Source organism: Pygocentrus nattereri, chromosome 2 (genome assembly GCF_015220715.1).
Source record: "Pygocentrus nattereri isolate fPygNat1 chromosome 2, fPygNat1.pri, whole genome shotgun sequence".
Classification (NCBI taxonomy): Eukaryota; Metazoa; Chordata; class Actinopteri; order Characiformes; family Serrasalmidae; genus Pygocentrus; species Pygocentrus nattereri.
In genome coordinates, this window is record NC_051212.1 from 35,698,267 (window position 1) to 35,720,051 (window position 21,785).

Consider the following 21,785-nt stretch of genomic DNA (forward strand, 5'->3'; position numbering starts at 1 on the left):
AGGCAGCAGATCGCTCTCCATGGCGTCTCCAGACTCTGTCATGTCTGTCACATGTGCTCAGTGTGAACCTGCTTTCATCTGTGAAGAGCACAGGGCGCCAGTGGTGAATTTGCCGATCATGGTGTTCTCTGGCAAATGCCAAGCGTCCGGCACGGTGTTGGGCTGTGAGCACAACCCCTATCTGTGGACCTCGGGCCCTCATACCATTCTCATGGAGTCTGTTTCTAACCGTTTGTGCAGACACATGCACATTTAGTGGCCTGCTGGAGGTCATTTTGCAGGGCTCTGGCAGCGCTCCTCCTGTTCCTCCTTGCACAAAGGTGGAGGTAGCGGTCCTGCTGCTGGGTTGTTGCCCTCCTAGGGCCTCCTCCACGTCTCCTGGTGTACTGGCCTGTCTCCTGGTAGCGCCTCCATCCTCTGGACACTATGCTGACAGACACTGCAAACCTTCTTGCCACAGCTCACATTGATGTGCCATCCTGTATGAGCTGCACTACCTGAGCCACTTGTGTGGGTTGTAGAGTCCGTCTCGTGCTACCACGAGTGTGAAAGCACCACCAACATTCAAAAGTGATCAAAACATCATCCAGAAAGCAGAAAGATACTGAGAAGTGGTCTGTGGTCCCCACCTGCAGAACCACTCCTTTATTGAGTGTGTCTTGCTAATTGCCAATAATTTCCACCTGTTGTCTATTCCATTTGCACAACAGCTGTGAAATTGATTGTCAATCAGTGTTGCTTCCCAAGTGGACAGTTTGATTTCACAGAAGTTTGATTTACTTGGAGTTATATTGTGTTGTTTGTGTTCCCTTTATTTTTTTGAGCAGTGTATAATGGCGACATCAATAGCAATACAAAGAATTTAACCATTTCTAACTCCCTACTTGTCCATTTTGATGCCCAATAACAATGATAGGCCTTGATTTTGCTGTTCGTCTTTAGTACCTGTGGTATTTTCTCAGGCTGTATGTACGGAACTTCTGGAGTCACGAAAGGCGTCTGCCTCCTGCTACACTGGAACGGATGCTGATGGTGCTGGGATCTCTATACTCGCCCCGCATTGAGGAACGATTTCTTAGCCTGGCCACAGATTTGCTACTTGAAATGACCAGTCAAAGTCCTGATTACACACGCAACATGTTCGAGTTTCCACTCTCTGAATGCAAGTTTCAGGTAAGTCATGAGACCAACTAACAAGCAGGTTTAGGTGAATTTGCTCAAGTTTCATGGTTCTGCACTTAAGTTGTTCATTACTATGAATCACGTCATCTTTTTAGGGTCTTGGGTTTAGAATGGATTCCAAATGTCTAAGGCTACATTACTCACTTCTGTCTCTTTTCATTCAATCTTTTGTGGTATTTATTCTGCAGGACTATACAATCATCTCCAACTGGCGGCTGCGGAGCACGGTCCTCACGCCCATGTTCATGGAAACCCAGACGACTCAGGCTGGGGGTACTCAAAGTTCAGACAGTGCAAGGTCGCAGGCGACCATCTTGAAGGGCCAAATCCGAGCCACTCAGGCCTCTTTGGAATTCTCCCAAACTCAGGCTCCTGGTGCAGGTATTCACTTTATATTGTTAGTTAAACTTCATACAGTGCTCTGAGGTACACAGATACCTGCACACTCAGACAACAGTGAGCCTTTTGGAGCAAGACATAGTCATTAAATTGACAAAAAGTTGTGAAAGTCTTGACAAAGACATGTACATCTTATTGTTTAATTGTAGCTTTTTAACAAGTACAATACAAACCACAAAAGTACAATACAGTGGAGTGAAAAGCTAGAACCTGCCTTAGGACTGAGTGGACATTTCAAACCACAAAGTGATCTTCATTGATAGCAGTGCAAAGGTATATAACCTCATGGCAATAAGATTTTCCATCTTTTAAGCTTAAATTTTCAGAAATCAGACTTTGAATCTTTGTGAGATTTCAGATTGCAGAGGTAAAGCTATGTTCAAATGGGAGTGACGACACTCATTGTGGTGTCATTGGCTAAGATAAGTAGGAATTTAGGCCAAAAAATAATCCAAACACTGTCCAAAATTGTTGAAATATGGTACTGTGAGCATTTGTTGGCTAAACTAGACTTAACTCAAATCTGACTGAGAATACACGAAAGTGTTCTTTGACATTCAAAAGTAAATTCATGCAAAAGACTATAGCTAAAACATAAATATAGTAACAAAATTGTACAGTCCCTGTAAACGTTCTTTTTTTGGTGCTAATGAAACAGCAGTTCCCAGTTGTCAGTGAGCCACTGTAAGTCACTTTGTTTCACTCAGGTGTGTTTTTGAAGTTGCACCTATTCTTGGCCAGGTCATGCAACAAAACTTGCTACACTCTCTGGCGATATCCAGAAATCTGGCTTGCAAGTCTTCAGCTGAGATACAATTCAGTTTCTTTAATCTGTATCTGTATTGATTAAGTGAAAATCTGTATCTTATTGTGCTTCAGGTCGGCGTTCAGCATACAACTGGTTGACTGGCAGCAGCGTGGACACTCTGGCAGATTACTCCCTGTCCTCTGACTCTTTGTCCTCTCTACTTGTGTTTGAGAAGAAGAGAGCAGAGCGGCCCCTCGCCTTACGAGCAGTGGGTGCTGGCTTTGGCTCTAGACGTCTCACTGCTCCCACTGACGAGATGGACAGCCGTAGTGCAGGTCTGTTGGTAGTTATAGAAGGGAGTTCAATGTGCTAGGCAGACAGTAAAGTGCCTCAGATAGTACTGTACTGAAATATGAGTGTGTTCTTTCCTTACAGCTGATCGGGAAAAGCGTGCAGACATCCTGAGACTGAAGCGAAGGTTCCTGAAGGACAAAGAAAAAGAGAGCATAAAATTTGCAAAGAGGGAAATCCAGTCACAAAAAAGTGAAAAGGTAGAAATAATATTATGAGAACAAATTTGTCTTTTTTTTTATAAGTATATATTGTTTTTCTGCAGCTCTTATCTCTTTGTTAAACAGGAGAAAAGGGCAGACCAGAAATTACGACGAGAAGCCCAGGTCACCTTGTACCGGAGCTACAGGGTGGGAGACCTGCCTGACATTCAGATCCAGCATAGCAGTCTTATTGCTCCTTTACAAGCACTGGCACAAGTAAGTGCTGACCTACATTATTTAAACAAAGTTTTGAAAGTCAGTATGAAAATGTGTGTTGATCTTATATTAATTAGGATGCATTCTCTGGACAACAGAACACTTTTATAAGTCACTCTGGATAAGAGCAACTCCTAAATGCCACAAGTGTAAAATGTAATTAATTGTCCATCAGAGGGATGCCACTCTGGCCAAGCAGCTGTTCAGCTCGCTGTTTTCTGGTGTCCTGCTTGAGATGGAGGGATCCAAACCATTTAAAGAGAGAGAGGGAGTTCTAAAGAACCTGCTGCAGAAGATCAACAACTTCCTGCACACGAGCACTATGTACTTCCCACCTTTTATTTCTTGTGTTCAGGTAAGCGGACAATGTGGGTCAGCAGGTTAAGCTTGAGGATGAAAATATTGTCACACTCTGTCATAGTGTGGAAGATGAGAGAAGATTTGACTGGTTTCATTTGGGTTTACTGTAAATGTGTATCGAAGAAAGCTTTTTTTTTTTTTTTCTTCGATAAATTTGTACTTGACTAAAAAAAACCTTTTAAAGTAACAGTGGCATCCAAAATCAGAGATCATTGCAGTCTAAAAAAAGTTTTTAAATAAAAATAACCAACAAAGTTTTAAAATTCTTAAAAATTCGAACAAAGTAATGTTAAAAAGTTAAATGAAGAAATATTCAATATTCTGTATTATTTACGGGTCATTATTAACATGTAAGCAAAATCCTGAATTTGTCTATGTTAAGGCCGTTGTATAAAACTGTCAGATTTTTTTGTTTTACCTCATCCACTGAAGCTTGTGTTCAGATGACTCTCAAGTGGCTTTGATAGAATTATCAGAGGCTTATGGACTCTGGAGTCCATGCTTGCTTTGTAATGGAATAATGTTATTAAATTAGAAAACAATGTAAAATGGAATCATTTTTACTAGGGGTCTCACCTTTGTACCCTACTCTACATGCATACACAGATGAGCCAAAACATTATGGCCACTCAGTCAAATCAGTTAACGTTGACAATCTCTATACAATGATGCATATCAAGGTCTGGGATACATTAGATAGCAAGCAAACTTACAGGACTGAAAGGATCTGCTGCTAACAGCTTGGTGCCAGATACCACAGGGCACTCTCACAGGTCTTCTAGGAGTCCTTGCTGGAATTGGTTTAGCAGCTCATCAAAGGCTAACAGCTTATTAGGAAGTGGTCTTAATGTTGGCTCATTGGTGTATACTACATCCAGTTATGGACTGTTTTGATCATTTAAATCTATTTTCAATGTTGAATTTGGTTTCATTACACATGTCTGACTATGGCTTTCTCTGCAGGACATGTGCTATCAGCACAGAGCCTTACTGGACATTCAGCCTGCCAGCGTCAGTGCCAGCTGCCTAGCCAGCCTGCAGCAGCCCATGGGCATTCTCCTCCTGGAGGAGAGCCTGCTGCGCTCTAGCAGCATGCCTGATGAACCTCCTTCCAAACGGGCTCGGGGCAAAAAGGAGCTGCCCCCAGACACAGAGAGATGGATTCATCTAGCAAAGTTAGTTCAGCTTTCCATACCTCTTCCTATCACTACCATGTCTGATTATGACTTTTTTCTGTAACCTATTCGTTGCCATCATTTTTTTTTTTCCTTTTTATTGGAATTTATTATTTAGTATGGTCAGTATGTTGTCTGATTTTTAGATGCTGAATATGTTGCCTGCCACTCATAGGTTGTATAGGTCTTTGGGGGATTATGATGTTGTGAGGGGCATCTTCGGAGGAAAGATTGGCACAAAGTCCATTACATGCACTGCACTGCAGGCAGAAGCAAAAAGCGACTATGCTGAGGCAGTGAAGCTCTACAATGAGGTAATGCCTTTGAGAGGGAAGATTTTATAATAATAAAAGCATTCAGGATAGATTAGCTAGACATTGTGATTTTCATGTATATTTGTGTTTTATTTTGGTCAGTAGTGAGGACTTTGATAATGTAGTTGAACTGATGAGAATTTACTTGTGTCAAGAGTTGTGCTTTGCAAAAATCCTTTGGTTCAGGCACTGAACACTGAGGAGTGGATGGATGGAGAACCCACTGACACAGAGAAAGACTTCTGGGAGATTGCAGCTCTGGAGGCCTACAATCACCTGACAGAATGGAAGTCTTTGCGGTACTGTGCTACAGTAAATATTGACGACAGCTCGCCTATTAACCTGAATAAGATGTGGGATGATCCTTTTTATCAGGTAAAAAATTGTCAGTGATCAACAATGTGTTTTTCCATTTACCATCAGCTGAAATTTCAATTAATTTCATAGGATTGGGAGTTATACTGCTGTAAACGTGAACACTTGTATGGCATAGAGTTACGAAAAGGATTGTCTCATACTGTGTTTAATGCAATAAGACCTAAAACAGTGAGCCACAAAATTAAATATTTAAATTAAACAAGACTTCTTAACAGGGCGGCACGGTGGTGTGGTGGGTAGCGCTGTCGCCTCACAGCAAGGAGGGCCTGGGTTCAATTCCCCGGCTGGGCGACCAGGGTCCTCTCTGTGTGGAGTTTGCATGTTCTCCCCGTGTCTGCGTGGGTTTCCTCCGGGTTCTCCGGTTTCCTCCCACAGTCCAAAGACATGCAGTCAGGCCAATTGGACATGCTAGATTGCCCCTTGGTGTGAATGTGTGAGTGACTGTCTGTCTGTCTGCCCTGTGATGGACTGGCGACCTGTCCAGGGTGTATCCTGCCTTCCGCCCGAAGACTGCTGGGATAGGCTCCAGCACCCCCCCGCGACCCTGACGGAGAAGCGGTTTAGAAAATGGATGGATGGATGGAAGACTTCTTAACAAAAATATAATAGCACTTCTGAGTGCCACTGGCACTACTTTCTTACAAAATAATTAAACCAGTATTTTGTTGCTTGATACATGCAGCCTGTCACTGATGCAGATTATTAATGTGCAAGAGTTTCTTTATTTACCTGTGTTGTGCTTTATTGGACAAAATACATATAACTTTACCTACTATTGCACCTTTTTGTGCAAGACAAAAAAGGATGAATCAACTTGTAAAACCCTCCCAGTAAATGTGGAATACTGAGCTGCTTTTATTTACATACAGCAAACCATGAAATATTTTAGAGACCAAGGGAATGCAAAATAGAACTGCAGATGAGCGAGGTGGTAAAAACAAAGGCTGTAGGAGACAACAAAGAGCTGATTCCCTATAAAGAGGACTGGAGAAGCTTCTAGCATCTGTTTTAGCATTTACACAATAAATAAAAAAGAAAGCTTTCAGCTTCAAACCATCTCACAATGTTTGGCTTTATGAAGTTAAGAAGGAAACTTCTAATTATTCATTTTCAAATGCTTCTAAAATTGCTAATAATGAGAGCAGCAACAATATTATTGTTGTGCATAATAGTTAATCGATCATATAGTTAATCATTATCATTCTATCATATGTCAAATCTTACCTTTTAATCAAATCACTGGAAAATACTCTTGTTTTTGAATATCTACAAGGAAACATATCTGCAGCACATGATGCGCAGCATGCTGAAGCAGTTGCAGCTGGGTGAAAGGGACCAGTCTCTCCTTAGCTTTGTGGATGCTGCCATGAAGGTGGAGGAGCGCAAACTGGTGATGGAAACGCACTACAGTCAAGAGCTGAGTCTGCTGTACATCCTGCAAGAGGACTATGACCGAGCCAAATACTATGCCCACAACTGCATGCAGGTCTTCATGCAGGTCAGGTTTTGTTCATTGACAGATACAGTGCGATACATTAATGGAAAGCCTATCACTCTTAAATCCAAGTATGTAGAGAGAAAGCTTACTGTTCTTTTAAACTATTGTGTTGTACAGAACTACTCTAGCATTGACCCTCTGCTGAACCGCAGCCGTCTGACTGTGCTGCAGTCAGTCCAAGCTCTGACAGAGATCCAGGATTTCCTCCATTACATCACAGGTGAAGGTAAGCCAGCTATGTTAATAAAAACCCAGTTAATAAAGTTGTACCAAAAGTGATGGTACCTCTCCTAAACTTTAGATTTGTACTTTTAGTAAATAAAAACATGCTCATTATGGGTTCTATGCAAATACATTTGAAATTTAAAATGAAGATTGTTTCCTTCAGTGTTAATCACTAAAGATGACAGAAATATTGACAGTTGGTTTCTCTGTCTGTTGCTATAAGATGAATTAACTGTAACTGTGCTTCTGTAACTCTATGATATGTGCATAGATGATTCTTCCAGATTTAGATGGTATAGTTTAGTGGGTAAATAGATAATAATAAACACAGAAGTCCTTGACAAGACTCCTAACTATCCTGGATGAGAGTATCTGACAAATGCTGTAAATGTTAAATGTTGAAAATACATTTCTGGCTTTTAGCAGATTTGGACTTATGGACTATAATCCTTTTGTTTTGAGTTAACCTATACCATAATAGTGTATGTTTTATTAAAATATATAATGAACCATTCTAAAACAGTCGTAATACTACTGAAACTTTACCAAATGTTTCAGTAGTGACATTTTAGCTTAATTTTGAGCAAAACTCAAAAACACTAGCCAGTAAATGACAAGCAAACACAGCTTGGCACAGTTAAAATAAAATCATATTTTCATTAAAACACAAAGTTTACTTAATTGCATAAAAAATGTTTCAGTGGTTACAAATCTTAATGTTATAAACTGATTTTCAGACTTTGGGACATTTTCTTCAAAACAATGGGATTTAGCTCACCATGTGACCATGAGGGACAGGGATGCAGTCTCACTTCCTTCTCTAAAATGCAGGGGTGTGGCTAAAATAAGGCTCTGCCTACAAACAAAAACTGCTTTGGTAGTGACATGAAAACGTGGGACAGCACTTTTTTTGAATGAAGTATTTTTATTGAAACATTGAACTCTAAATTAATTGAAATTTTTCAGCTTCACTTTAAAAGATATCAAAAACCTTTAAAGAGAACATTGGAGAAAATGCAAAATAAGTGTTATTTTTACAAGCTGAAATTTGAGGATTAGGGTTTTGGACAGTCACTTCCCAATAGAAAGTACCTTGTAGATGATGAATGATGTCTATGTTTAGCTTATTACTATCGTAACCAATGCTTTTGGTTTAAATACATCATAACATGATTCTTGTAAACATCTAAGGTCTGAATACTTAACTGTTTATTTTTTTTCCTGTGGGGCCACAATTTGAAGTAATTCAGTAGACTGGTCCATATATGATGGTCCCAGCAATGACTCTATGTTGCTTTTTTCCAGTCTCGGTGTCCTCATTGAAACACGTGATCAAGCGGTGGACTACTCGCTACCCTGATGCTAAAATCGACCCAATGAATGTTTGGGATGACATCATTACATCTCGGTGAGTCATCTTCGTAACATTTTATTTGGGTATACTTTGATTTAATGCTTAATTTCAAGTATGTCTGTGTAATCTAAGGAGTTTTCTTTCTGTACCAGTTGTTTCTTCCTGGATAAGATCTGGGAGAAGCTGAACTCTTCTCCTGCTAACAGTATGGAAGTGGATGGAGCCGAGCAGGAAAGCACAGAAGATTTAGGAGCCCTAGTGAAGCAGTGCAAGTTCAATATGAAACTAAGCATGGCAGACAGTGCCTGGAAACAGGTACTCCTAAGTCCATTAGGGCTGCAACAAATGACACCAATTTGATAGTCGAATAATCGATCGATACTGAAACGCATAATCGATTAATCAGATTATGAATCACTACATAACCAAATACCTTTTATCCCAAATAGCAGTTAATTTTTAGCCAAAATGTGGCCCATATCTGCAGTTCTCTTATGGCTCACATTTGGCCTTGATGTACAGCATTGACTCAGGGCGAGTCTGGTAGCCTTAACTCAGCCACATGTCCACCGTCTATGGGCCAGATGTCAGGTGTGTTGTGGACCAAATCTGGGCCAAAACCAGGCAAGAGCAATTAACCACATCTTTGCCTTCAATGGACCAGATGTGTGCCAGATCAGGGCCATACCACTCTTACCCTGCATGGGCCATATTTTAAACTCATGACGTTTACTTCATAACAAACAATGAAGACGATAAAGATGAACGTTCATGGAAAACACAAAACTGTTTTCAAACATCCTCCTATGTTCACTGAATTCGACGCTAAGACGACAATGCGGTGTTCAAACCTGTGAATGTTAACCAACCTGGAAAGTGAAGGGTCGCTGTGAAGAACAGTTACTTGCTTCTCTGTTCCAGCTGTTACAGCTTGGCTCAGAACATGAAGTACGACGGCTTTTAGCATTAACGTTAGCCAACTAGCTCACTAGTACAGCTACTGCTGCGTCCCAAACCACACAATTCTGTAATTCACATACATTAACCTTTAATGGTATACACTCACCAGCCACTTTATTAGATACACCTATCATCTCGAACCAGTCTGCCCATTCTCCTCTGACCTCTCACATCAACAAGGCATTTTCGTCCACACAACTGCCGCTCACTGGATATTTTCTCTTTTTCGGACCGTTCTCTGTAAACCCTAGAGATGGTTTTGCGTGAAAATCCCAGTAGATCAGCAGTTTTTGAAATACTCAGACCAGCCAGTCTGGCACCAACAACCACGCCACGTTCAAAGTCACTTAAATCACCTTTCTTCCCCGTTCTGATGCTCGGTCTGCACTTCAGCAAAATGTCTTGACCACCTCTACATGCCTAAATGCACTGAGTTGCGGCCGTGTGATTGGCTGATTACCTATTTGTGTTAACAAGCAATTGAAAAATGGCCGGTGAGTGTATGCGCTATTTTACACACTATTTAGTGTGCTAGTATGTGGTTTGGGATGCGGCGATGAATCCTCTTCGTCCAGTGAGCCGACAAGTTTCCTCTTCAGGTGCTCCAGCATGGAGGATGTGCTCCCATGTCAGATACCATCGATTTTACAAACAGTACAACTGACAATCTTTTTTTCAGAGTTTAGCTCCTGCACTTTTGACGACTTTGTTCTTGATGCTGCCATCGCGCTGTTAATGCCAAAACGTATCTAGTGAGCGTGAGAAAGGCACATAATGATGTCATCAACTAATCGACTACCGACTTAGTTCCCAACTAATTTGATCACCAAAGTCCATTCAGTTCATATCTGAACATGTTTAAACATGGAGGTGGTGAATTACTTGGCTTGAGTCTTTCTTCATTCTGGTATTTAAAAACTGCTGTGCCTTCGCTTTAAGTGTGTAAGCAGTGGTTAAATAAATTAGGGAATTAGTTTTTGCAGTGCACCAAAGTCAAAGCCAGAATTTTTTAACCAATATTGAAACTTTGTTTTTTGTTGTTTTGTTTTTGCATGGGTATTGTGCCAGAACAATTTCTCTGTGGCAACCAAGCTGTTAAAAGAGCTTCACAGGGAAGCGAAAACAGAGAACGCTTGGCTGCGGCGCTGGGTTCACTGCTTCACCCGCTTCACCCACCGTAGAAGCCAGAGTATCGGACCAGCCGAGCAGATCAGCTCCCTGCTCAAGACTGTCCCTCTGCTTGGTAAGATCCAAAGTACATTACACAGGAATTCCAACAATCTTTCAAATAATTAAATCACTAAGATGTGAAATGCATTATTGGATTGTAAAAAAAAAGATTTTTCTTACAGTGGTGCTGATAGGAACCATGTGTCATGATGTCTACAACACATATGTAGCCATTTTATTTACCATCCACAGTGATCAGTAAACTTGCATGTGTCCTCTTGTCTAAAAACTTCATTAAACAATGTCTCAGACAACATATTTGTTTTTTTAGCTTTTTGTGATGTAGCTTTTAGAGGCATTAAGTGCTTCAGATCCCGTCACCACCACTGCAAACTGTTTTGACTCCATAAGGGACTTTAGAACAGCACATATCACATTAAACCTCTGAGAATAATTTTGTTTACATCTTTACTATTGAATTGTGCAGAAGTTTGTAAAATCAGTGGAATTCCCCTTTGATAAAAGAGTAAATAAGCTGTTTTACTATGTAAATTGCGTAAAGATCCCTGTTCTAACACATTTACCAAACCTGCAGACTAATGACTGCATTTGAGCAGAGAAATAACCAAACCACTCTGTCCTCTGGCTCTCCAGAACTGGTGCTGCCCATGTGTTTCCCCTGAATTCTGGTCAAACCGAATATTTTAGTAAATGCTTGCTGTTTAATGTAGTGACCTACTGATCATTGTATTTAATACAGTCACTGACAGAGCCACTTGTTGACCCTGAGTTCTGTGTTTTTGATGTGTAGAGGAGACTGAGAGGCAGAGTGAAGGCTCCACGGGCAGTGTGTTGAGAGATCAAAGGATCCTTCTGGGCTCAACCTTCGACCTTTTGGCTAGTTCTGTGCACCGTAGTCCCTCTACTCTGGAGGCCCTCAGTGAAGAAAAGGCACAGAGAGTTCTGGAACTTTCCAGAGCCTCTCAGAGTGACCAGGTAGGGTTGTTTTTCTTATTTTGTTGAAAATCATGTAAAAGTATTTTAGTTGCTGCTTTTATCCCCCATTGTAAATAGAACGGTTTAATGTCTACACAAAAAATTGAATAACAAAAGCACAACTGACTGACTAGAGTCTGAGAGGGAGATTGATTTTTATATTTTTGATCCAAACAGCAACACTTCTGCCTCTTTAGTAAGCTGTAGATTTGTCATCATCAGGATCAGTCAGTTAGCTCTTATTTAAACATTACAGTTGTAATACAGCTTATCAAAATTTGATATAAAGTTCAGAAACTCAGAAGCCATTTTGGGGTAAGTTTGTAGTTTCTGTATTCCAAACATGTGAGGTCTTCCTCTCTTTATTATGTATATTTTAGGTAGTGGAGGGTCTGCAGAAGCGTGCTCTGGAGCTGTTATGCAGTGCTGCTCGCAGGGCAGAGGAAGAGGAGCAGTCATTTAGCCACAAGCATGCAGACACAGTTGGCATTGTGGAGGCCTACATGACTCTTGCCAACTTCTGTGACCAGAGGCTAAGGGAGGATGAGCAAAGAGGAGAGGGTCTGTGTTATTCAGACATCAATAAAACACTGAGTTGTTCTGAGAGGTGTCCTTCCACAAGAAAGTGATTCTACCAAAGCTAGCTTCTCTAACAGAAGAAGCTATTATACTGATACAATATTGTAAAGTCAAATAGTGAGCAGTAATGTTAATTCTAGTCCTGCTGATGTTTTGCAGCAAGTTCTCCGAAGTTCCAGTCTTTGCCTGCTCATGTGGTGAACATGATGCTTAAAGCTTTAAAGCTCCACTCTGAGGAAGCCAGACTCAAGTTCCCCCGCTTACTGCAGCTGGTGGAACTCTACTCTAAAGAGAGCCTGGACCTAATGGCCAAAGAGGTAAATTGTGTTGTGGACTAGACTGTAGATTTAGGCCTTAGACCAGAACAAGAAGAATCTAATTGTTCAAAATCCAAAAGTGTGGAGTAGTTATTGTGGCACTTTTCCTACAAATACTGAAATGCATTTAAATAATGAGTTTTTTTGATTTTGTCATTCTTGAGGAAGATGAGCATGTTTTGTTTTGATAGGTGGTGAGTGTGCCCTGCTGGCAGCTGATTGGCTGGATCAGTCAGATGATGGCCCTGTTGGACAAGCCAGAGGCAGTGGCTGTTCAGCATGTAATCAAAGAGATTGGAGAGTGCTACCCACAGGCCCTTGTCTACCCTTTCATGATAAGCAGTGAGAGCTACACATTTGAAGATTCTGCTAATGGTCACAGGAACAAGGAGTTTGTGGAGAAGTATGTGGTTTAGTATACTATTATGAAGAAAAGCTTTAGAGTGTAACTGGGAAATTGGTGCATGTTTTAGTTGTATGTATGTGTGTTCCAGGCTAAAGTCAATATTGGATAAAGGAGGAGTGATTAAAAAGTTTGTTGATGCTCTTCAGCAACTCACCAATCCTGAAATGCTTTTCAAGGTACCAAATGCATTTTATACTTCAGACTTTGAAGAAATAAAAGTTTACCACACAGGTACATATGATCTAGTGGAGCAGTTCCCCCTGTTCCCCCTTTTCTCCCTTACTTAATTTGACTTAGATGACTGAAAGATGCCATCCTTCATTTTTAAATCAGTAAGATATTTTGGGCTATCTGAAGTTACGTTATATCACATATAAATGTTATCACCCATCCCTAGTTGTAGTAGCAAATTGCACACATGGACTCATTTGAGGTTCATGTGCATGCAGGGTCTACAGTATGAATCTTATGTAGACAGTTTCCACTGTTGGACCGTTTGTTTTTGCAGTCATGGTTTATATTCTGATTGTTTGGCAGGATTGGTGGGATGAGGTCAGAAATCAGTTGGAGAATCCAAACATGGATAAAAAGATGATGAGGGAGCTGTATGGAGAAATGAGCGCCTCTCTGTGCGATTCAAAAGCCCAAGGATTTGGATCGTTCCGAAAGAAATTTGTTCAGGTTCACATTAATACCTGTAACGATTTTCATGTTTGCTTTCACAGTTGGTGAGTAACTCTTTGAGGTAAGGTTTTGATTTTCTGTGTCTGTCTTTGCATTAAAAGAAATTTTCCAAAGAAGTTGAGAAGCTTTTAGGCCCAGGTGGCTCAAAGCTTTATGAGAAACGCAAGGATAAGGACTACATTAAGAAAGTGGATGAGCTGGCTGTGTCCATGAGAGGCTGCCAAAAAGAGCCGGGGAACCTGAAGGAGTACTCGCCCTGGCTCAGCAACTTTAGAGTGGAGGCACTAAAAAGCGAGCTGGAGGTGCCAGGTCAGGAACAAACTGTTTACTAAGTGCCATAGCTTCAGACTTTGATATGTGACTGTTCTGAGTGTTCCAGAAAGTGGATGTATGCATTATTCTTAGGAATTTATTTTATTAATTTCCTTCTCTTCTTTAGGGCAGTATGATGGTAGATCTAAACCTCTTCCAGAGTATCATGCAAAAATCACAGGCTTTGATGAGAGGGTATGTACATGTACAAGGTGGGCCCAAAACACACTGACTGGACCTAAGATTTCAGTAATAATACATACAAAAATGTACTGTTACTTGAAGGAGCTATACTAGCAGTTACAGCAGTAGAGGCAGTAGCTGGTACATAGCCAGTCCCTAATGTCACGTGATTAGAGTCCTGCACATGCATACGTAATTTGTACAAATAATTTGTTAAGCAGTAGAAATGGGCAATATGAAGATATATTGTCATTATCATATTATTAGGGGAGTGATATGGCAGAAATACTTATAATACAATATTTAGCTTTTCTGAGATTTAATCAATTTGAACAGACAAAATAGAGCCTGTTGTGCCATATATACAAAAATATCTAAAATAATAACAATAAGCCTACAAAAACAGTGATTTTAATCAATGTTATATAAACTGGGCTGCACTATATCCAGACCTAATTATGCTCACATTGTGATGAAACGTGGTTATTTGGTGTTCTTTAAGTCCTGACAATATCCACAATATGCTTTAAAAAGCATATTGTGACATACATAATTTATCACAATAACAATAAAATATCATATTGCCCTAATTGTGATGTATTGTGATGTATTTTCTTATTGTGATGCACAGTATGATTTTCTCAGCATTTCATGGATGTCGTCAGTACATAAAGACCTGTGACCAGCTGCATGTTTCATTGTACACAGAGGGTATAATATTCCTGTTAAATTGGATATAGTGTATTGAAATATGTGAAAGGTTTTTAATAAAAATCTTTTTGATTATAAAAGTTTTTGATGACTCCTAGTGCATTGTGTCTTTGTGTCACAATATTGTGATACGCATCTCTTATTGCAAAAATATCTTTAAGCATGATGATATATTCTCATCCTCTCCTGCTTAGACATACATGTTGATGTTGCCAACATCCTGCAACTTGCTCACAATCATTTATCCTGTGCTTTGCAAATAAACATGTTTTTTCCCTTGTGGCAAATGGGTATTGTGTCATTGCTTGTACATGGCTGAGCATCACTGGGAGTTAATAAACCCTTTTAATTTGATTTATTTGTGCAATTCCAGGTGAAGGTCATGACTTCCATTCGTCGCCCAAAGCGTGTGATCATGCGGGGCGATGATGAGAGGGACCATCCTTTCCTTGTGAAAGGAGGAGAGGACCTTCGGCAGGACCAGCGCATCGAGCAGCTCTTTGGCGTCATGAACATCATCCTCAGCCAAGACGCAGCTTGTTCCCAGCGTAGCCTAATGCTGCGCACCTATCAGGTTATTCCCATGACCAGCAGGTACAGGATTTGTTTCTGGATCATTTTTGCAGTTTTATTGCTTAGCAGTTTTAATTACTTTTGATATTCAAATGTCTGCAAGAGTTAATCAACTGTGTACGAGTGTTAAGAGGCTTAAAATCAGTAGGACAGAAATTTATCATCACACAGAGGAATGCATTTGAAAACATGTTCAATTATTCCAAAAAAGTAGGTTAGCTTCAGCAGTAGCTTTTGTGATAAAGGAAATGGAGGCTGCCTCTTCAGATTAAACTAGACCTAACAAAACTGGACTCTGATTAGGACTCATTGTCTTACAGTGGAGGATGTGATAGCGTGTTGGCTTAGTGGAGAAATGAATAGTTTGCCTCGTTAGCAATAAAGCCACGTAATCCGAAACAGAGGTTTGGAGTAGGTCAGTGTAAAAAACAGCCTTACTGACACATCTGAGCATGACCGTAACATTTGATAATCCTATAAAAACATAAAGGCCTCTTTTTATTGAATTGGTGGTCTGTATGTTTTTTACATTTTTAGGTAATAAAAGAGAACGAGTACCTAAAGAGTGATTTCATTATTTGAATACTGGCACCTCGAACAGTTAACCAAGTACTCAGCTAGTCATACACATCCCTAATTTAAATCACAAGTAAGAAGAAGCTCCTAGATCACTATGATAGATGTCTGCCGTACTTCAGCAGTGTTTATACTTCAGATCAGTGTGAATATGGAGATGGATCTTTGTTCATGTGAAGTTTATTTGTCTGGCAATGGGTTTTAGAAGAGTTTTGCTAATCGACAAATGCTGTATTCCTCATTGTTTTATTGAATGATCTTCAGGTCATGTCTGTAGATGGAAAAGTCCCTTTGTTTATTTGTTGGCTGGTACTTGCAGGATTGGGCTTATAGAGTGGATGGAGAATACATGCACACTGAAAGACTTTCTGGCCAGCAGAAGGACTGATAAAGAGCAGACGACCATAACACGGTATGCAGCTTACTAACAGCATTTGTCTCCTGCGTGCTTTCAGTGCTGGCTCTTTTTCTTAGCAGTCTTAACTCATTCTTACATTCCAGACTCTTAATTGTGAGCCATAATTCATTTTTGTTGTAACATGTAATTCAGTTGGGACTGTTAGAACCAAATTAAATTCATAGATACCAGGTCTACTACTTCATATCACTCTTATTTCACCTTTCTTTTTCAGTATTCCTACAGCCTTATTCATTTGCAATACTTCCAGTACAATTTGACACATTGAGATTAACCCCTTCTGACCTGAAATTGTCTGTACAGAATGTCCTTATGGTTATACAACTCTCATTTGTGTTTTAGGCCTAATGAAATATATGATGCTTGGCTAAGTAAAGTTACTAGGAATGTGAATGGAATAATGCGATATGCTGAAGTATATAGGTAGGTTATTGTTCATTTTTCTGTTTTAGACATTGATGTAATGTCTTACTGGGTTTCTGTCTGTTGTTCGTGGAAAGGTCAAGTGTATCTGATGTCATTTTACTACAGGAAGGCAAACCGCACAGACACTGTAAATAACTTTAAGAGGATCGAGCAGACCGTGCCAGAGGATCTGCTGAGGTACACTCCTGTTACTGTTCCATTATTGTGTTAGTACTAGATAAGATTGTAGCCCTGTACTTCACAAAATTACACTTTAGATATCATTCTTTATCTTACAATTATCCTCTCCTGTTTCTGTCTTGTATTAAATCTGCTCCCCTAGTAGTCCATAACTGAACAGAGATGACTCCTTTATGTTCTCTAGCTCAGCATCATACTAAAACTGAGCAATGGAAGACATGTGCCTTATTATTACTAATTTGTCTCATTATATGATGCTGGGTTATGACAGTCTATGGAAATCATTTGACTTTGTGGTTATGGAGATGCTAATGATTCCTTTTCCCATTTAGACGAGCCTTCGTAAAGATGAGCACCACCCCTGAGGCGTTCCTCTCACTGCGTTCTCACTTTGCTAGCTCCCATGCACTGCTCTGTGTCAGTCACTGGGTGCTGGGCATCGGAGATCGTCATCTCTCCAACTTCATGATCAACACTGAAACAGGAGGCATGGTTGGCATCGACTTTGGCCATGCTTTTGGATCAGCCACTCAGGTGGGCTTCACAGTGGCTATGTTGAAAACAGGAAAAATAACGCTGTACTACCTATTTTGAAATCTGTTGTACTATGATGTCCAAAAACAAAATGCATTTACAGCTATTCAGCCTGCAGCAGTTCAGGTCTGCTCATATATAACGTTATAAGCTTTCCAGCCCAGATTGCTTTTTGAATGAGCCATAATACAGAGCAGCCAATGAGATCAGAGGTCATTTTCATATACCATATGGCCAAAAGTATGTTGAAACCTAACATCACACCTATTTTAGCTTGTTGAACACACTATTCCAAAGCCACAGGCCTTAATGTGGACTCCCTTTCCAATTATAACAGCCTCCACTGGTGGACTCCCTTTCCAATTATAACAGCCTCCACTGGTGGACTCCCTTTCCAATTACAACAGCCTCCACTGGTGGACTCCCTTTCCAATTATAACAGCCTCCACTGGTGGACACCCTTTCCAATTATAACATCCTCCACTGGTGGACTCCCTTTCCAATTATAACAGCCTCCACTGGTGGACTCCCTTTCCAATTATAACAGCCTCCACTGGTGGACTCCCTTTCCAATTATAACAGCCTCCACTGGTGGACTTCCTTTCCAATTATAACAGCCTCCACTGTTCCTCCTTGCAGAGGAAACCTCTCCGCAAGATTTTGGAGTGTGTCTGTGGGAATTTGTGCCCATTCAGTCAAAAGAGCATGTGAGGTCAGACACTGATGTTACATGAGAAGGCCTGACTCGCAATCGATTGTTTTCAAAGGTGTTCTGTGTGGTTAGGGTCAGGCCTCTGTGCAGGTCCCTAGAGTCCCTCCACATCACACTCGCCAAACCTTGTCTTTATGGACCTTGCTTTACAGTCATGCTGGCACCGAAAAGGTCCGTCACCAAACTGCTGTCAAAATTTCTATCTTTGTAATTTTGTCTTTTGTATTATTCTTCACTGGAACTAAAGCCCATACCCTGAAAAATAGCTCCAGACCATTTTCCCTCCTCCACCAAACTGTTGTCACCAAGACCTCCAGTATGTAGCGTTATCCTGGTATTGGCCAACTCCAGATCAGACTGCTAAATAATAAAGTCTAATTTATCACTCGAGTAAATACATTTCAGTATCGCTTGTGATTGACCGAGGCAGATCTAGCAGGGCCAAAATTTCAAGAACCGACTTGTGGCAAAGGTGGCATCCTTTGACAATGCCACAAGGCTCTGTGGATTGATTTTATACACCTGTTAGTCAGTAGTGTGACTGAAACAGCTGAACTTAATGATTAGGAGAGGTGTCCACATACTTTTGGCCATATAGTATGCCTCCCTTCTACCTGTTTTGAATGACGCATTTCTGTAATTACATGAAAACACCTTTACATCTGTTCAGCATGCAGCAGTTTAGCTTTGCCCATTTAACATTAAAAAGTTAGAAGAAGTATTTCAGCCCGGATTGTGTTTTGGAATGAAGTATAATAGAGGGCGGCCAGTCTGAATGGAGGTCATTTATATATGTCCGTCTTATAAGGACACTGACAAAAAATAAGGAATAAAGGAATAAAAAGCGGTTGGAAAGTGATCATATAAAAATTCCCTTTTATATTTTGGTACATAAAACATCCCACATAAACATCATAAGTGGACATGGGGGAAAAAAGTTTAAGAAAAATGTAATCGTGTAATCAAAATTCCTGTTTGTAGTTTCTGCCAGTGCCGGAGTTGATGCCTTTCCGGCTTACGCGGCAGTTTGTGACTCTGATGCGGCCCATGGCAGAGTCCGGTCTGATCCGCAGTGTGATGGTGCATTCACTCCGTGCCTTCAGAAACGACCCTGACCTGCTGCTCAACACCATGGATGTGTTCGTCAAAGAGCCTTCTCTGGACTGGAAGGTAGAGTATGTTTATATATTTAAGTGAGTCCACTGTTTAGTTAGACTGCACAAAACTCAACAAACTAAAATGACATGATTGTGAAAATTTTTTCTTACTAATTTTACTCCTCCTCCTTTAATCCACCTCTCTTAACCCTTTCTGTGTTGTATACTCAAGAAGTCATCAGTGCCAATTACCCCAAAGAGTGTAGTGTAGTGGAGAAATATCAGAATTGGTGTCTTATGAATCTTCTGGAATCAGCCAAACTTCTCTTTCCCAGGCCTCCAGTTTCAAACTTCAAGCTTCAGCTGGATTTAAATTAACTTTGTGGCCCTTCTTTTTTTTTTTTTAGAACTTTGCTGTGAAGCAGTTAAAGAAAGGAGGAACCTGGACTGAAAATGTGGATACCCAAGAGATCAACTGGTACCCACTGCAAAAGGTCAACTTTGCTCGTAGGAAGTTAGAGGGAGCCAACCCCTCAGTTATAACAAGGTAAACCTAACTATTGCTCACTTATAGATTCTTCCTTCTCTGAGTTTTAGGCCTTTAGAGCCTTCTTTTTTGTGTGTGTGTTTTTACTCTGTGTTGAAACACTTTAGATAGTATTTCAGTACATTGAGTTTAGCTGCTATACAGCATTAACAGCCTAGAAGGGAACAGTATGGATTAGTATTGACATTTGCTAGCACAACTCTCCACAGTGTGTATTCATTTTATGCTTAAACTCGGTTTCATAATACTGCCTGTGAAACAAAGGCTACAATTGATCTCTGAACAACAAAAGCTATGAATGTACTGGCTTTGGTTTAAGAAATTGATACGTGGAGTAGATAAAACATGTAAAAGTGTGAAATTATTTTTTTCTTAAAGATAAAATTATGATGCACTTTTGTTTTTGTGTTTTTTTTTGTTTGTTTTTTTTACTCAGTGAGGAGCTGTGTCTAGGCTTTGAGAAAGCTGCTGCGTTTAATGCCATGCAGGCTGTGGTTCGAGGAAGTGAGGAACACAATATACGTGCCCGACTTGGTGAGAAAGATCTGAGTGTGGAAGACCAGGTGGACTGTCTTATTGATCAAGCGACGGATCCCAATCTCCTGGGCAGGGTGTGGATAGGCTGGGAACCATGGATATAAGTGAGCTTAAGGGCATAATCTTTATATGCACATGACTTTCATGTTTCAACTGGGCTTCCTCTTCATTTCATTGACTGAGTTTTTTTTGCCACAATATCTCTGACTACACCATACTGACACACCAAAGTCTGTGGTAATTCAATTATGGCCAACAATTTGAGAGCTTTCAGATTTATCTATGAATCTTTATCAGATTGCGAAGTGACGTCATCATACCAGTGATGTAACACGTTATCACGATGTGGTACTCCACCCTTATGGTCAGTTGCCTGAATGGATTTATTGTTGTGTTTGACAGAACAGCTTCCAATATCAGTTGGCCTGTGTCACTGTGGGGACTACTGGTCACAAACTGGGAGATCAAGTGTCAGCTCTGGGGCAGTAATTATATTAGTTTCACTTCCATGTTTGAGGTCTTGTCTGTCAGTTTGGGCACACTTATGGAATTCTGCTGAAAGTATGTATAAACTCAAATAAAGTTTTCTTTGTTCATGAAATGTCAGCTAGAATAATAATTTCGAAAACTGTATGCATCGTCTACTGGCCGAGTTTTAAAGTTCTTATTGTAGACAAGTGGACATGCCATGCCTAAGGCTTGCTTTATTCATGAAAATAATACAGCAGAAGCCTAAAACCTGGTAAATATATTTTTATGTAGTTGTGAGCCATAATTATGGTCCAAGGAGCCAGTGATCTTTTGTCATTTTACAGCTTATTTGGTGAATGTTTAGCTCGAATGTTGTATAAAAAGCTAGACAGGTTAGAGTTATTAATTGAGGCCAGGGACTCTAAAATTCAGGTGCCCTGCATGTTATCATGGGAAAACATGCACCTGGAGAAAATTCTGTGTTGTTCTCTGTGTTGGAAAGCTATCTCAAGGCTCCCAGGGTTTGTTTTGGTGGTTGCCCAGGCAACTCTGTGGACCCAGACATACACTCCTGAACCCTAATACAGTATGTGTAGTCTAAATGACACTGTCAGCCAACAACACCATGCTGAAGTGCACTCTTAAAAAGTTTTTCCTGAACCAAAACTGACCTATATTAGAAACACAGCTACTGGTTTTATGTCCCAGCATAGTTGTAAATTCATAATAATAAATGTTTATAATCAGACGTCCATACACAATAAATCAAGTGTCAAGCAATTAAGTGCAAACCCAATTATATAGATATTTTATATACACAGGTATGCAGACCCTCAAATTCTGCACTGCATAATGTGTCTATTTCAGTTGGTGCTATAAATCCTTTTCCATCTATGACCACCTAGAGTCCCTCATAGAAATCACCAGACATGTTATTCTTTTGACATGTTATTGCTTTTCAGTCTTGTCTTCAGTAAGTGAAATGCAGTGGGC

At 40.3% G+C, this 21,785-nt stretch overlaps 1 protein-coding gene across 1 annotated transcript in view; it reads left to right on the plus strand.

Annotated features, from left to right (window-relative positions):
- prkdc (protein kinase, DNA-activated, catalytic subunit) overlaps positions 1–20,965 on the plus strand; it is a 51,676-nt gene extending 30,711 nt beyond the window's left edge. The window contains exons 57-86 of the mRNA XM_017719599.2: positions 963–1,173; positions 1,371–1,563; positions 2,461–2,664; positions 2,765–2,880; positions 2,968–3,099; positions 3,275–3,454; positions 4,423–4,634; positions 4,810–4,948; positions 5,135–5,323; positions 6,600–6,824; positions 6,942–7,050; positions 8,355–8,457; positions 8,556–8,718; positions 10,432–10,606; positions 11,345–11,529; positions 11,910–12,090; positions 12,268–12,425; positions 12,617–12,828; positions 12,920–13,007; positions 13,369–13,512; positions 13,617–13,824; positions 13,955–14,022; positions 15,095–15,315; positions 16,190–16,282; positions 16,631–16,711; positions 16,820–16,891; positions 17,227–17,428; positions 19,122–19,310; positions 19,645–19,784; positions 20,221–20,965. Of these exons, the coding sequence (XP_017575088.1) occupies positions 963–1,173; positions 1,371–1,563; positions 2,461–2,664; positions 2,765–2,880; positions 2,968–3,099; positions 3,275–3,454; positions 4,423–4,634; positions 4,810–4,948; positions 5,135–5,323; positions 6,600–6,824; positions 6,942–7,050; positions 8,355–8,457; positions 8,556–8,718; positions 10,432–10,606; positions 11,345–11,529; positions 11,910–12,090; positions 12,268–12,425; positions 12,617–12,828; positions 12,920–13,007; positions 13,369–13,512; positions 13,617–13,824; positions 13,955–14,022; positions 15,095–15,315; positions 16,190–16,282; positions 16,631–16,711; positions 16,820–16,891; positions 17,227–17,428; positions 19,122–19,310; positions 19,645–19,784; positions 20,221–20,425 (4,798 nt within the window). The 3' untranslated portion in view covers positions 20,426–20,965. The remainder of the gene's footprint in view (positions 1–962; positions 1,174–1,370; positions 1,564–2,460; positions 2,665–2,764; positions 2,881–2,967; positions 3,100–3,274; positions 3,455–4,422; positions 4,635–4,809; positions 4,949–5,134; positions 5,324–6,599; positions 6,825–6,941; positions 7,051–8,354; positions 8,458–8,555; positions 8,719–10,431; positions 10,607–11,344; positions 11,530–11,909; positions 12,091–12,267; positions 12,426–12,616; positions 12,829–12,919; positions 13,008–13,368; positions 13,513–13,616; positions 13,825–13,954; positions 14,023–15,094; positions 15,316–16,189; positions 16,283–16,630; positions 16,712–16,819; positions 16,892–17,226; positions 17,429–19,121; positions 19,311–19,644; positions 19,785–20,220) is intronic.
- Positions 20,966–21,785: the final 820 nt, after the last annotated feature.